Genomic DNA, 16930 nt, shown 5'->3' on the forward strand with positions numbered 1-16930 from the left:
AGGAATACGTTACGCATAATGAACGCCTTCTTCAGAAAGCGTAGCAATAGAAAGTGGACCTTGAAATGCCCTATTGGTGAAACAAGAAATGAAATCAATTTCATGCTTTCTGCCGATCCTAGCATAGTGCAGGATGTAGAAGTTTTAGGTACGCTAAAGTGCAGTAAGCACAGGTTAGTGATTTTTAGGATTCCCCTGATTTTGAAGACAGAAAGAGTAAACTTGGTCAAGAAACAGGCAAACCTAGACGCAGTAAGGGTAAAAGCGGACCAATTCAGGCTGGTACTTGCAAACAAATATGCATCCTTAGAAAAACATAGATGTGATGTAGACGATATGGAGGTAAGAAATGAAACTAACTACGCTGCCTTCAGAAGCAGCACTTGAACTGGGAGGCAACGCACCAAGTTTACCAGTAGGCAAAGAGAGAGAGAGAAAGGCAAAGGAATGGCAGGGAGGTTAGCCAGAGATTATCTCCGGTTGGCTACCATGTACTGGGGGAGGGGCAAAGGGATGAGATAGGTGAAAGAGAGAAAAGGATAGACAATAAAAAATAATGAAAAAAACATACAACCACACACACACGTACACACGATACATACGAACGGTTTCTGTGGGCACTATCACGAAGTCTGCAAACAGGTTCCTAGTGTTATGCAGTGTAACCGTACAATCCTACATGACACAGTTTTCAAGCACAATTTATCAGAAAGTCCCATGTGTTTTAAGTACCACAGCAGCGCCTTCATAGCGTATAGCGCTGATGTTCGTGTAGGCCATTTTCCAAAGTTGTTTTCTGTCATTGAGTGACTGTCTAGTTTGTCTAGGGTGGCTGAGAGGCACTGCTCTTTGCGGGTTGAAACGAGGGCACTCTTCAAGAAGGTGGGCGATTGTTTCATTGTACCCGCATAAGTCAGAAAATGGGCTTTTGACCATTCCGATAAGAAAGGAGTACGCATTTGAACATGCTACTCCAAGGCATAGATGGACTAGAAGGCTGAAGTTACGTTGTGGAAGGTCGAGCGGAATACGGAGCTGTAAATTAGGCTCCAGGGTATGAAGGTGTGCACTTGTGAACTCGGATGAATTCTATTGAGCTAATGTCAGGTCACGCGCTAGTGCGGAAAGCTTTTTCGCTACGTCGGCTCTCAAAAGAGGAATGGCAACGGAGTTGACGCCGTCAGGGGCAGATCAGGCAGCAGCGTCTGCTCGATCATTTCCATGTATGCCACAGTGACTAGGAAACCACTGATATATCGGGTCCTTCGTCAACTATGCGATGATAGACTTCTCTGATCTCTGCGACGAGTTGCTCATGTCATCCATGGCGCAGTGCTGAGTGTACACTCTGTAGGGCTGCCTTGGAATCACAGAAGACTGACCGTGCTTGGGGTGGTTCCTCCTGAATGAAATGAAGAGCCGTACGCAGAGCTACCAGTTCAGTAGCTGTCGTAGATGATAAACGCCACGTTTTTACTTGTACTTTGACGCATCTTGTTGGTATCACCGAAGCGGCAGCTGAACCTGCAGATGTGACTGAGTCATCCATGTAATTGTGTACGCGGCACTGTGCACCTCATATAAATGTCCTAATGTGGCCGGTTTCAGGGCAAACAACGGCATGTTAGATTTCTTCGTGATTCCTTGAATGGTGAGGTGTATTTCAGGTTTGTGCAGGCACCATAATGGTGAGGATGGTCGTGCTGCAGGCAAGTAGTCCGATGGCAACGAGATACGATTGAAAACAATTATACGACTGAAAGTTATGTGTGGCCTTTGCGCAGGTAAAGCCGCAAGATGTTGAGATGGCAGTCGGGTAACGTGCTCAATGTGGGCCCTAAGAGCGTCGGTTGCCAAGTATGTTGATATTGGGTGGACTGGACCTATGATAATTGTTGCCGCTAAAGACGCACGCGTCGGAAAACTGAGACACGTCCTTAGGGCTTGAGCTTGTACTCCCTGGCGTACACGCAGGTTTGTTTTGCAGCTGTAATCAAGCACAGGGAGGCCGTACCTTGAGAAACCGAGGAAGAAAGCGTTATAAAGCTGCAGCATTGACTGCACCGATGTGCCCCATGACTTTCCTGCGAGGAATTTGAGGATATGTAAAATTGTCACTAACCTCTTTAGGTATGAAATGTGCGGGCTCCATGAATGGTCACGGTCAATAATTACCTGTAAAAAGCTGTGTTTCCGTTGGTTTGCAATTGCTTGCCCATTGACACTTACACAGTAACGCTTCATTGCCTTACGAGTGAATGTAAAAAGGCAGATTTTCTCTGAAGACAGCTCTAAGTTCTATTTACGCAAGTACAGTGATGTTAACGTAGCTTCCTTTTGTAGCCTTGCTTGTACCTGCAGTTGTGTTACAACAGACGCCCAAATGCCAATGTCCTCTGCATAGATTGACACTTGGACTGTGTTGGGCAAGCATCTTACTAGGCCAACAAACACTAGGTTGAATAGCGTCGGGCTCAACACTCCGCCTTGCGGTACTCCACGGTATATTTGGTGTTAAGTCGTGGCACCATTTTCGGTCATCACGTCGGTCAAATAGCTGCACAGCAACTGAAAATTGCGGCCACCGATTCCGGCTTGAATCAGAGCCTCTATATTGGCATAACGTGATATAATGTCATAGGGGCCTTTTACGTCAAAGAATAATGTCGCAGTGAGTTGTTTGAGACGTTTTTTATGTTGAACAAACCTCACCAAATCGATGACATTATCTATGAGCGAGCGCCCACGCCCGAAGCCAGCCATATTATCTGGGTACACGTTGTAATTTTCCGTTCCACGCGCGTCACAATCACTCTTTCCATTATTTTCTTTATGCAACTGGCCAGAGCGATGCGGCGGTACGATGAAAAATATAACGGTGATTTACCAGGTTTGGGAAGCAAAACCAAGCGGCTGCATTATCATTCACGTGGAACCAAACCGCTGCGCCAAGACGCGTTGTATAGGTTTAGCAGCATGAGTCGTACTTTCTGCCCAAGATTGGCGAGCGCCGCATGGGTAACGTCGTCCGACCCAGGTGACGAAGGGCGCCTGCAAGTCGCCCCTGCCGCTTCATACTCCTCCACCGAAAACATTACATCCATGCGGGAATCCCGAGGCGCATGAGTGGCACATAGTGCAAGTGGGCGTTGGAGCTGCAAGCTGGCAAGTGTTGAGTAAAATTCTTCAGCAATGCTAATTTCTCTGCGACCTTCGTGCAAAGCGAGAGATATGAAAGGAACACATTGTTGCGGTGATACGCGAAGTCCACGCATGGTTCTCCATATTTCAGATAATCGTCTAGCGGATAGAACGACTCACAAAAACGTTTTCATCTTTGAGATTGTAGTGCATCGATGCTGCGTTGAATATTCTTTTGCGTCCGCCTTGCCTCGCTGAGATGATGGATGGATTTAGTTGTCCTGTATCTTCTTTCAACCGTTGGCGAATTGCTTGTAGTCGCTGCAGTTCGGCTTCAAATTCTTCATATTGTTACGTGTGGAAAGACAGAGACGAAAGAGGCTATTTACAGGCTACACTGGAGCCAGAGAGCCAGGCCGACGCTCGCTCGCGTCAAGGCACAGAACCACTTAGTCGTTCTCGCGGTGGCTCGTCCGTTGAACATGTCGCGGATAATATCGTAATACTACCCCCCCACCTGGCGGCAAAAGCACTGTCACGGTGTTGCTAAATATCCAAGGCGCGTGGAGAGGTGTAGGGCTTTAGTCAGTGGACGTGGACAATGTCACTGGTTGTCACAGCGGAGGACGTAGTGGGCGTGGCTAGAACGATTTCATAGGTGACATTGGTGACTTGGGGGAGCATGTCATACGGGCCTGTGTAACAGGAAAGCAGTTTTTCACAAAGGCCAACTTTACGCGATGGTGACCAAAGCAACACGAAGGTGCCGGGCGCAAAATGGACATCACGGGGACGGAGGTCGTAGAGTTGCTTCTGTTTGTCTTGAGATACTTGTAGACGAGCGCGCGCAAGTTGGTGAGCATGGTAAGCATGGGCGATTGCATCACGGGCATAACCGCGAGTGGAAGATATGGTGGACGGAAGCACAGTGTCCAGTGGTAGCGCTGGTTCTCGGCCACACAAGAGGTAAAACGGGGAAAAGCCAGCAGTTTCAAGACGGGAATAGTTGTACGCAAAGGCAATCTAAGGTACAGCCAGGTCCCAGTCCGGTGGTCGTCTGAAACTTATTAGGATAGCATGTCTGTAAGGGTGCGGTTCAAACGCTCAGTCAGGCCGTTCGTTTGAGGGTGGTAGGAGGTGGTAAATTTATGCTGTCTTGAGCAGGCACGCATGATGTCTTCAATGACTTTGGCCAAAAACGTACGGCCACGGTCTGTTAGCAATTGACGCGGGTCACCATGCATAAAAACGATATCAAGTAGGAGGAACTCCGCAACATCAGTTGCGCCGCTGGTCTGAAGAGCGCGGGTTATGGCATAGCGAGTCGCGTAGTCCGCCGCGACTGCAACCCACTTGTTTCCTGATGTAGATTCCGCAAATGAGCCGAGAAGGTCGAAGCAGACACGAGGGAAGGGCTCGGCAGGGATGTCGAGCGTCTGCAGGTAAACAGGGAACCTGGGAAAGCTTCTTGCGTCGTTGGCAAAGTTCACAAGCGACGACGTAATCTCGTACGGAACGGGCAAGGCCCGGCCAGAAAAAACGGTTGCGTACACGGTCATTGGTTCGAGATATGCCGAAGTGGCCTGCTGTTGGTGCGTTGTGAAGGTCTTCTAGAACGGTGGAGCGGAGGTGTTTAGGTATTACAAGTAGAAACTCAGAGCCATCCGGATGAAGGTTACGACGGTACAGAGTACCGCTGCGGAGGACGAAGAGGCGTAGAGTAGCATCGGCGGGAGAGTTCAAAACGGTCGATGAGTGCTCTGACGTAGGCGTCACGATGTTGCTCCTCGACGAAGTGAAGCAGCTGTGATACAGAGAATACGCAAGCAACACTGGTAATATTGGAGGAGTCAGAGTCGTCAACAGGGTAACGGGATAAGCTGTCAACGTCTTGGTGCAGGTGGCCAGACTTGTACACCACAGAATACGAAAATTCTTGTAGCCTCAGGGCCCAACGACCAAGCCGGCCTGTAGGATATTTAAGCGATTAGAGCCAGCAGAGAGCATGATAGTCAGAGACTACGGTAAAAGGGCGACCGTAAAGGTAAGGACGGAACTTCGCAACCGCCCATGCAACAGCAAGGCATTCTCATTCCATAATGAAATAGTTGCGCTCCGAAGGTGCTAGGAGGCGCCTCGCATAAGCAATAACGCGATCTTGGCCACGCTGACGCTGGGCTAAGACGGCACCTACGCCATGGCCGCTGGAATCTGTAGGCAATTCGGTAGGGGCATCAAGGTCGAAGTGGGCGACAATGGGTGGTGAGTTCAGAAGAGGGACCAGACGAGAAAAGGCGTCGGCTTCCGAAGTACCCCACGATAATTTTACGCCTTTCTTCAAAAGATTAATAAGGGGTCTAGCAATTGCCGCAAAATCTTGAACAAAACGACGAAAGTACGAGCATAGCCCTACAAAACTTCGAACGTCTCCGGCTGTCTTCGGAACCGGAAAGTCTCGGACAGCGCGAATTTTGTCGGGATGAGGCTGTACTCCGGAAGCGTCAACAAGATGGCCCAGAAGTGTAATTTGGCGGTGGCCAAAACGATATTTGGATGAGTTAAGCTGCAGCTTGCCTTTCGAAATACATCAAGTATAGTTTTTAGACACTCAAGGTGAGTGTCACACATTGGCGAGAAGACGATGATGTCGAGGTAGCAGAGGCACGTGAACCATTTGAAACCTTGAAGCAGGGAGTCCATCATACGCTCGAAGGTGGCAAGGGCGTTGCATAATCCAAACGGCAATACCTTAAATTGGTATAGGCCATCAGGAGTGATGAAGGCGGTTTTCTCTCTGTCCATATCGTCAACAGGAATATGCCAGGATCCAGAACGAAGATTCATAGAAGTGAACTAGCTGGAACCGTGCAGGCAGTCAAGAGCGTCATCTATACGTGGGAGCCGGTAGACGTCTTTCTTAGTAATGTTGTTCAGAGATGGTTGTCTGCACAGAAGCACCACGTGCCGTCCTTTTTCTTAACCAACACCACAGGTGATTCCCAGGAGCTCGAAGAAGGCTCAATGATGTTATATCTAGCATTTTGTTCACTTCACTTTGAATTACTCGGCGTTCCGACGCCGAAACTCGATACGGTCGTCGGTGAATGGGTGTAGCAATGCCAGTAAGAATTCGATGCTTGGCCGTGAGCGTCTGGCCTAAAGGGCGATCTTCGAAGTCGAAAATATCTCGGTAGGACAATAATACTTGGCAAAGGTCTTCAGTCTGCGTAGAGGACAAGTTCATCGCAACCATTTTCTTTATGTTGGTATCGGCGCTCGAGGCTGGCGCGGGGGGCCTGCTGAGCTCGCAAGAACCATCGGTCTATAACGCTGACACGTGATGGTCGCCGAGACAATCAACGTTGGCAAGGCAAATACCTTGCGGTAGAATTTTCTTTGCCAATCCAGAGTTAAAGACAGGGATGCGAGTGTGGTTCGCAGTAATAGTAAGTATACTGTGAGGCACGGTAATGTCAAGCTGGAGTGGAATGTCGAGCAGAGGAGTGACGAGGTACTCGCCATCAGGAACTGGTGGGGAAGACAACAGTTCAATATAGGCTATGGACTTTGGCGGCAGGCGAAGAAAGCCGGTGGGACATAAGCGGCACTAGGGAGCGTCAGAAGGTTCTGCGAGAATCGGTAACTCAAGGCGAAGGGTACTGGCAGAGCAGTGAATAAGAGCAGAATGCGCGGAGAGAAAATCGAGGCCGAGAATGAGGTCGGGGGGGTAATGAGCAATCACGGTGAAGAGCACAGGAGTGTGGCAGCCGGCGATGCTGACACGTGCCGTACGCATTCAGATGATAGGCACAGTACCGCCATGCGCAATGCGGACGACGCGTACCGACGCTGGGGTGAGGAGCTTGTTCAGTCGTCGTCGGAAGGGAGCACTCTTAATAGAAAGATGTGTCCCTGTATCGACGAGTGCCGCGACAGGATAGCCGTCAACGTCAATGTCAAGAAGGGTTTGGTTTGTAGGTAATGTGAGCAGAGGATTTGAGGGAAGGGTCGACAACGCAGCTTCACCTCCAAAAGCTGCAGTGCCTAGTTCTCCGGCTGGATCCGGGAGGCGATAGGCGGCGAACAGAAGCGACGGGTTGGGAGCGAACGAGACTTGGCGTCGAGGTGTGGGCGAGCGGCTGTAGCGAAAGTTCGGAGCAGGAGCATCAGCGGCAGTGGGTTTATGGCGGGTAGTATAGGGAACAGAAGGCCCAAAGGTGCAGGAATAAGCGGCGGCGTTTGTCCGAGGAGGTGGTGGCCATCGGTTGCGGCAGTGACGAGCGACGTGGCCGATGCGAGAGCAGTGCAAGCAGATCGGCCTATCATCAGGGGTACCCCATTCGGACGGGTTGCGGCGAGATGTGGCAGGAAAAGACTGCCGGGGACGAGGAGGGCCGCAAGAGAACTGGAGAACGCTGGGTTGAAAACTTGAACACACGGAGTTGAGACCCATGTTCTCAAATTCCTGTCTGACGACGGCCTGAATCGTCGCAATCGTGGTTGCTGGTGGATCACCTGTTACCTCGTCACAGGTGGTAGCTTGACGCGGCCGACTCTCACATGTCGATGTAGCAGCAGTGTTGGTCACCGCGTGATGTGGTGCGAGATACGGCGGCTCTTCGCTTGTTCAAGGCGACGACATTCTTTTAAGATGGCGTGGATAGTCGAGACGTTGCGGAAAACAAGCAAACTGAAAGCGTCGTCGGCGATGCCTTTGAGCAGATGCGCCACATTGTCTGCTTCAGATATAGCATTATCTGCTTTGAGATACAGCCAAGGCGTCGAGTATATATGAAACGTATGGCTCTGTAGGTGTCTCAACACGAGACGCATGAGCCTTTCTCGCGGAAACCTTGGGCCCAATGGTGTTGCCGAAGAGTTCCCGTAGCTTTTCTTTGAAACTGTCCCAACTAGTTATCTCGTCGTCATGCGTTTGGTGTCACACGTGTGGGGTGCCACCGAGATAAAAGATGGCATTGGCGAGCATAATGTTTGGGTCCCACGTGGTATTAGCGCTGGCATGTTAATAAACCTTGATACATTCATCAACATCCTGTCCCTCCAGGCCAGAGAACACACCAGAGTCGCGATGTTGGGCAACCGTGACGACTGGAGCAGTCGGATGAGCTGAAGCTGTTGCAGAGGCAGTCTCGTCACCGGGAGGCATGGTGACAAGCTCGACGTACCGACCCCTTCGCAGTTCCGTGGCGAGAACGGGGACCGCTAACCTCCACCAGAATGTTACGTGTGGAAAGACAGAGACGAAATAGGCTATTTACACTGGAGCCAGAGAGCCAGGCCGACACTCGCTCGTGCCAAGGCACAGACCCACTTCGTCGTTCTCGCGGTGGCTCGTCTCTTGAGCATGTCGCGGATAATACCATAATAATATTTCGGGAAAGGCTGAAAACCGGCGTAGCCTTTTGCATGGGTTTTTGAATTTCGTGTTGCAGATTTGAATGGCTCCCTTGCTGACATACTCAGTCCATGTGCGACCGAAACGCCAACCAGTCAATTTGCCGGAGGGTCGTAGAAGAGCATCTATATAGTCGCTTCATATTCAGGCATGTGGGAATATGGTCGTTTCCATGTGATTCGAAGTCTGGAAACCATTGCATGTTTCTTTTATGACGCCGGGAAACTAGGGTCAAGTCTAGGCAGCTGTTGTATGTAAGCCCGCGTTAATTGTCAGACTACCATCGTTGAGGCAGTAAAGGTCGTGCTGTGTGGTAAAGGATGCTAGTCTCCTTTCCCTAGATTCCATCTTCAAGTTCAGCCTAAGTGGATGGTGAGCATTAAAATCTCCGGTGAGAATAGTAGAGCCGGCCTTCGCTGATAGCGCGTCGTGCATTCGTTTAAAGTGAAAGCAACTTGAAGGAACAATGTCATCAGCGACGAGAGTGAGCATAAGCTTCTTAATTTTTACAAGTAAACAAAAGTAGTGGTTGTCGTCGTGAGACGGGACTGGGTGCAACACATATGTCAGATCGCATCTAATATATACGATGACCTTGTTCACATCACCACAGGTAGAGGACATGAGTGCCTCATAGCCAGAAATGCGTATTATATAATGTACGCTCGGCTCGCAAATTACGAGGATAGCAAAACGGTTTGCGAAGACAAAGTGTCTGAAATGTGAAATTCTCGATTTGCAGGCGCGGCCATTCCATTGCAATACAGTTGCTTTCTTGGCTTCCTTGTAGAAGGGCAGCGAGGGGCAGGTGATGGTGCTATGCAAAAGCTTTCAAGCACTGGAGTCAGCGCGTCCAATAGTTGCAGTGCGCTACAAGCAGCCGGAGCGTACATGTTTGTGCATAGCAGACGCATGACATTCGCGAGTGACTTTAGCATAGCAATCGCTTGAGATTCCTCGTCTCGCATGTGGTCAACTGCAGCGACATTGCACTTTATGTGGCGAGTCATGTGCTGTGGCTCTGGTTCGTGGCATGTGTTCGGCAGTGCTGGCCACACCTCACTTAATGAAGCATGATATAGCACAGCCGCTTTTTTCGCTGTCATTTGTGGTCTTATTGGAGACAGATGGAACCGCTGGTGGCGTTGCCGGACGAGATATTTTCCTTGAACCGGAAGATGATTTCGTAGACTTTTGTTTCCGGGAGTGATGTCGTCTTACCGCCGCAGAAGCACCTCTGAGTAATGATCCGTCTCAGGCCATTTTTCTCAATATTTTCTGTTCATTCTTTAGCCATGCATTGTCTTTTGAGGATGCAGCATGCGAGCCTTGACTGTTTGGGCACTTGAGCTCTGTTGCACGGCAAGAGACAGTGTCGTGCTGTTCGTAACATAGTGGGCATATTGTTGTATTATGGCAGACAGCACTCACATGTCCAATTCATTGACACCTGCTGCACTGAAGTGGTTTCGGTACTAAAGGTGGTACGACATGCCGAAAGTGGCCGACCTTAACATGTGATGGTAGCCAGTCACCTTTAAACACGAGCCTTACAGAGGTCGAATCGCCAAGGCGCCGAGCTTGCAGTAAGGCAACATCATCTGTCGCAGGTTTGACAAAAGTTAGCAGGTCGCTGTCGCTAATCGATATTTCAATATCACAAACAACACCAGCCATGGTTTCGTTGTCCTGAGGAATGAGGTTGTGGACATTGATGCTGCCCAGGAGCTTTACTGCCATCAAAGCATTGATTGCACTTCGGTTGTGGACATCAATAGCCAGGACGTTCTTTCGAGTATTAATTCTGATAACCTTGATTTCTCCAGGGACAAGAGCCTTCAGAGGAACGGAAATCGCTTGTCCATTAAGGCGGTTGTCGTTGTCGGCAGGTGTGTCCGGCACAAAAAGAATTCTGTGCGCCGATGGCCTTTGCTGTGGCATGACGGTAGAATTACTTGACGAAGACCGTCCACTGATGTTTCTTCTCTAGGCCTTCCCATCTACCACTCTTTTGAAGCCTTCTTCATCTGAGGAGTCATCGCTTGAGCAGTGTACAACACAGTGTCCTCACTGTCAGCTTGACTAGGAGGGCAATTTCTCTTCCTCGGGCCGGTGCCTGCCGAAGCAGTCACGTCGCAGTAAAATACGGGACAAAGTCGAAAACACTGCATCGCGAAGGAACAGTGGTCTCTACAAGAATCACTCAGAAAACTGAAGAGATCAGATAGAATTCGCGGAATTGCTAAAACTGAGCAGCAAGAAGGAAATAAAGGATATTTGAAATTATAACCTAAGAAAGACTGAGGAAACAGTAATAAATGGACGCAGCATAAAATCGGTGAGAAGAAAACTTGGCATAGGAAAAGCCAAGATATGTGCACTGAAAGATAAGCTGGCTGATATCATCAGCAATTTCAAAGCTATAGTAAATGTAGCGGAATAATTTTGTAGGGACCTGTACAATTTCCCTGAGCAGTCGGAATACCTCCATTGAAAGTAGTATTGAACAGGTTACACAGCCTTGTTCGATACCTTGCGATGAAGTTAGAAGGGCGTTAGAAGACATCAAACGAGGAAACAGGGCTGGAGAAGATGGATTAAAAATGTATTCAACCAAAGATGGAGGAGACATCATGCTTAAAACGTTTACCGCCCTTTATACTAAATGTCTCAAGAATTCAAGGGTCCCAGATAACCTGAAGAATGCCTACATTATACTAATCTAAAAGAAGGGATACGTTATAGAATGGAAAAATTCAGGCCCATTAAGTTACTTCCAGTAATATATAAAATATTCACGAAGATAATTTTTATTAGAATAAGGGCAACACTTGGTTTCAGTCAAGCATGGCACAGACAGACTTCAAGAAGGAATACTGTACAATGGATCTTATCCATGTAATCAATCAGGTAATCGAGAAATCTGCATATGACAACAAGCCTCTCTACATGGCTTTCCTAAATTACGAACTGGCATTTGATTCAGTAGAGATAACAGCAGTCATATAGGCATTACGTACTCAAGGGGTACAGGAGCCTTAGGACGGCTTACGCGTAAGAATCAACAGCGAATATCACAGTAACCTTCGGTTTTCAGATGACGTTGTCCAGTTCAAAAACACAGGAGGCATATTACTACAAATGATTTAGGAACTTAACATAGAGATTGTAAGAGTCGAGTTGAAGGTCAATATGCAGAAAACAAAGATAATGGTCAATAGCGTGGCAAGGGAATAAGAGTTCTGGATCGCTAGTTAACCTCTAGGGCATGCGAAGGAATACGTTTACCTAGGTGAATTACTCACAGGCAACCCTGACAGTGCGAGTGAAATTTACAGAATAAAATTGGGTTGGAGCACATACGGCCGACCTACTCAGACCCTTACTGAATGGATGGATGGATGGATTAAAAACACTATTAGGGTCCTTTAGGGCACGCACTAGCACGCAGCGGGCCGCTCCCACGTCGGGACAGAGAGGCCGAGTCTCTCTGCCGCATAGCGGGCACGTTGGACAGCCCATAACTGTTCTTCGAGGTTGGGGCTATGTATGACCGCATCCCAGCGTGAAGCAGTGTTGCTTTCATCGCCGCGTAACGCGGGACATCGCCAGAACATGCGAGGTAAGTTCGCTAAGTCATTGCATAGTGCACATACATTTGTTGTCTGAATGTCGGGGTACATCTTGTGAAGAAGTAGGGGGTTTGGGCATGCCCACGTCTGTAGAAGGCCCTTACTGGAGGCTTACCGTAATCACTAAACAGAAAGGGTGTACAGTCAGTGCATTCTACCGGTGCTAACTTATGGGGCAGAAACTCGAAGACTGAGAAAGAAGCTTGAAAAGAAGTTGATGACCTCGCAAAGAGCGATGGAACAAACAATAATAGGCGTAACGTTAAGAGATAGGAAGAGAGCGTTGTGGTTCAGAGAGCAAACGGGCATAGCAGATATTCTAATTGACATTAAGGGAAAATATGGAACGGGGCAGGACATGTAATGCGTAGGTTAGATAACCGGTGGACCATTAGAGTTACAGAATGGTTACTAAGAGAAAGGAAACGCAGTCGAGCACGGTAAAAGACTAGGTGGGGTGATGAAATTAAGAAATTCGCAGGCGCAAGTTGGAATCAGTTGGCGCAGTACAGGGGCAATTGAATATCGGAGGGAGAGGCGTCCGTCCTACAGTGGACTTAAAATAGGTTGTTGATGATGATAATATAGTTGTATTTGGCTTAGCAATGTAGGCAGGATGGGAGAATCAGTCAGTTTCGCACCGGTACCTACTAACTTCAGGATAGAACTAGCCGTAAGAGCCCTTGTTGTAAAAAAAGTTTTCATTGACCGCGCCTGCAAAAGTAGACGCAAGCAAAATAGGTCAAGCACGAAACGAGTCTGCGTGCTAACATATATTTTAATTCCCATATTTTGCCCTGTGCCAGCGCATAGGAAAAAAATGATTCTTGTAGCATCATTCACTGACTCACCTTTTATCGGTCTTCTCTCTTTAGCGTTCAGATTACCGGGCATAGCAGTAGCATTTCAGGCGCATCCTTAAGAATCTCCATCAGCTCAGCGATGTTTCATCATTGCCTGCTTCTGTGTATGCGCCACCAGCGATACTCGGGCCTCCTAGCACTAACATGGTTGACATTTTTAACTTTTTTTATTTTCTGGGCGTGCTTTTTCTTTGTTTCTAACGTGTCAATTGTGCTTTTTTTGTTCAGTGACAAGCTTCTGGTCACAATGGCGCGGGACACATGATTCTGCTTACCAATGATTAAAATACAAGATCTGCCAAAAGGACGGGTTCGGGTGAGCAATTTATATTGGTTTTTAAGAAGCAAAGTCGCATTGGCCAATATTCAATGAAGTAGACACTGCCTCGGATGTGCCTCCACTCATACAGTAATAAACTTATTGACCAGCCACTCAATTTTTGAGCTGCAACCAGTGATGTCTTGCTCTGATAGCAGGTACTATATAGCGCATCCAGAAAGTTATACGTCACATATACGCCACGGCGAGCCCGTTATCTTCTTGTAAAAAAATTAAGACTGCGTGGCGCCACTCATAACCAGTTTAGTTACAAAATTTTGTGACAGCAAAGTTATCACGAATTAAATGGTTTCGGAAAGAATGGGCCTGTGTATCTGTCATATGAATACTGGTGGGCTAAAACAACAAGCCGTGACATAGTGTGAAAAAAGAGAAACTGAAGCTTGTAGAGTAGCGCCAGTAAGACAAGAGCAAAGGGTTTGGATACAATATAAATTGCACGCTGCTTTTCGCTACCATGCAAAGGAATTCATGGCAATAATAAAACAGTAGAAGGAATTTGTGAACCACTACTTTACCGCTCACAAGCATAGCCTCCCGGAAGAAAAATGAGGAACTGTTAAATATTGCTGATGTAAACGTTCATTCGGTGATATGACAGAGAGTGTATGTAGGTCATGCGAACGGTTATATAGTAGTGGAGCTGTTTAGCAGCAGTCGTTCACTCAGGGCTACTGAGTCTGTGCTTTTTCTATTTATTACGGGTTGCTTCAAATTCTGCGTTGGAAATATTGCTCCTTGCAGTGTTGCCAAAATATTTTCGGAATAACTAAATATGGAAAACAAAATAAAAGCAGCGGAAACATACGGCAGTCGAGATGGAGAAGACGACCGGACTAGCAGGAGTAGCAAAGCGGTGAACTGGACTAGTTCGTACGTTACAAAACGGATGAAAAACCAGCGGGAACACACGGCAGGCCAGATGTAGCAGACATCCGTCACTAGTCCCTCTAGTCCCGTCCAGCTAGTCCCTTAGATTTCTTCATTTGGTCTCTTGTGTGTTTCCACTGGTTTTTTTTTTTTACTCGTGTTACAATGTGCCAACTACCCCACTTCACCACTTTCGTATATTATAGTAACGATATCTGAGACGTTATGGAAATTTCATAAAACATTTGGTACAATCTTTGTCCCTTTCTGTGCTACCGATAGGGTGCAGAGACGTTTCACCATCCGCTGCGCGGCGTGTATCGATAGCGCATCCATGCCGCCTAGTTTCCAAACTATGCGAAACTTGAAACTATGCACTTTATAGTGGCTAGTTTCAAAGTGAACAAAATGGTTTAAACGCAGCCGGACAACCGTGTTAAAACCCGCTATCTTGGACACGCGGGTCTTAACGCCCGCAGCACTTTTTGTAGCGGGGCTATTTTGCGAACGCACTCGCACATGTCGTGTTTTCAACAAAAATAAATTCGCCTGCGCAACCTCATGTCGAGACTGTTCCGCATTCTGGGTCACATTTTCGCGCCTTCGACCCAGCGGAGTAAACGTCCCTGCAGCCAGGTTCCGTGGCCGCGAAACCGGGGTTGCAGTAGATGGCATGGCCAGCAACGACGATCGCTTCGGTGGCTCCCTCTGCAGGTGGCTGCCACGTCTTGCGCTTGCGACGCTCGCTCAGGCACACAACTAGCCAAGCAAGGCCTACCGCAAAGACGCCGACCGAGAGCAAGCGGTACATGTTGTCGTACGACCCGACGTGGTCCCGGAAGTAGCCTGCAGGCAAGAGCACCGGATATGTTCACTAGTTCCTTCAGTCGGATATGTTCACTAGTTCCTTCAGTCGAGCTGTAAGAGCCAGAATTCATTTGAGAGAATTCTTTAGCTCGGAGCTCACTCTTATTTTTTTTTCTGAAATCGTCCGTCTAACCCCACTATCTAATTATGAAGGACGCCGTAATGGGAACTCCGAAATAACTTCAACTAGCTGAGGTATTTCAGACGTACACCTAAATATAAGCACACGAACGGTATTGCATCGTTCTTATCGAAAGACGACCGTGTAAGCCGGGATTGAACCCGTGACCTCGTGTTCAGCGGCTCGTTGCCACAGCTCCAGAGATACCGCGCAGGGTATGTGCGTGGGGTCGGAGAAACGCTGACTTTTTTGCTATTCAAAGAGATTAAGCTGGTAGAAATACTCTCGTGCGAAAACCGCTCGATCGATTTGAATTTTTTCTTTTCTTTTCATTTGTGAGATACAGTTCAAGTTCACCAACCACAGGAAAACCCAACTTTAATATTTGAAACCATATTGTTTACATTATTTGCCGAAAGTCGTTATTTCTTAACTTGAATAAAGAAGTTTCGAAATTGGTGAGTCTCCACCAAGAACAGATGCCACATTTCTGTGAATTGGATCTAGTAAAGCCTCCAAAACAGAGAACTTTGACGTACAGATTGGCAACTTAGGTGGTGTTTTTTCAAAGTTTACACTGGTCTCGCGAAAGTCTCTACTACCAAATTAATTGTCGCTTTTTGCGTTACGGGTAATTAATCAGTATTTTTTCCCGCTTCAGATACCCTAGTAGCTGCAATTGATGTGATTATTTTATCATTATTGTTAACTCTAGTGCATGAGGTTCTTTTTTTCTGTGTTAATGTTGCAGCAAGTTTAGTGAAAAAGTTGACAGCCTCAATAAATATTGTGGTTGTTGGAGTAACTATATTTTTAATCGTTTAATTTGAAAGCCAGGAGCTTCATCCAAGTTGGCCCTTTAGGTGGCGATAAGAACGATTTCTCCATTTGCATGTACATACATATAAGAGGCTGCCTCATCAGGCTGCCTCATCACGGCTATTTCATCTTTACGCATAAAAAAGTATGCGGGGACTATACTCCGATGATAATGGTTTGCTGAATGCAGCTGCTGTCATAGCCTGCGTTCTACCACGTCTAGATCATTCTACGCAGCCGACACAAACTTTTCTACTCTCTCAACGCTTACAATCTGCAGGATTTATTGTTAAAGGAACCTAATTTTTTGTGGACACTGGATTAGTGCAAAACCAACCCGAGCAACGCTAAATTCACAACGCAGGCAGAACCGCAGAGGTTATAGAAAGGATGGTTGCAAGCTAAGTATCCCAACGGCGGTATGCTTACCCTGAAAAAAGTCTAGGTTGGAAAAGTCGTGCAGAAAATTAAACCAGGCCCGCTTCATACTTGTGGCGGTAACAGGCGCAGAAGAATATCGGTAGAGTCTACAATTTAATATCCTGAAATAATGGTGCACAGACTCAAGCTGCTGGCAGCTACTGCGAAAAATCACTCACGTGATGTTGGGGAAAAGGCACCGTGCGTTTATGAGTCCGTCATGAAATAAAGCACGCTGATGATTACTGCAAGACATGTCGCTTTGGTATGGCACGTGACGACACACCGGCATAACTTTTGGCAAGAATGACAGCATTAATTTACGCCTTGAAGAACCAAGATCATTTGATTCTGGAAGCCAGAGTGGCTTTAAATTTGTCTCTTGCTTCATTTTCCGCTTACCAATTGTTTGGCATGCTACTAGCACTGATCGTCAGCAAT

At 47.5% G+C, this 16930-nt stretch overlaps 1 protein-coding gene across 1 annotated transcript in view; it reads right to left on the bottom strand.

Moving 5' to 3' along the window:
• Positions 1-13890: 13890 nt before the first annotated feature.
• The window catches only part of LOC142576509 (monocarboxylate transporter 9-like), a 31233-nt gene continuing 28193 nt past the window's right edge, over positions 13891-16930 (bottom strand). The window contains exon 5 of the mRNA XM_075686662.1: positions 13891-15108. Coding sequence (XP_075542777.1) covers positions 14822-15108 — 287 coding nt within the window. The 3' untranslated portion in view covers positions 13891-14821. The remainder of the gene's footprint in view (positions 15109-16930) is intronic.

Source organism: Dermacentor variabilis, chromosome 3 (assembly GCF_050947875.1).
Source record: "Dermacentor variabilis isolate Ectoservices chromosome 3, ASM5094787v1, whole genome shotgun sequence".
Classification (NCBI taxonomy): Eukaryota; Metazoa; Arthropoda; class Arachnida; order Ixodida; family Ixodidae; genus Dermacentor; species Dermacentor variabilis.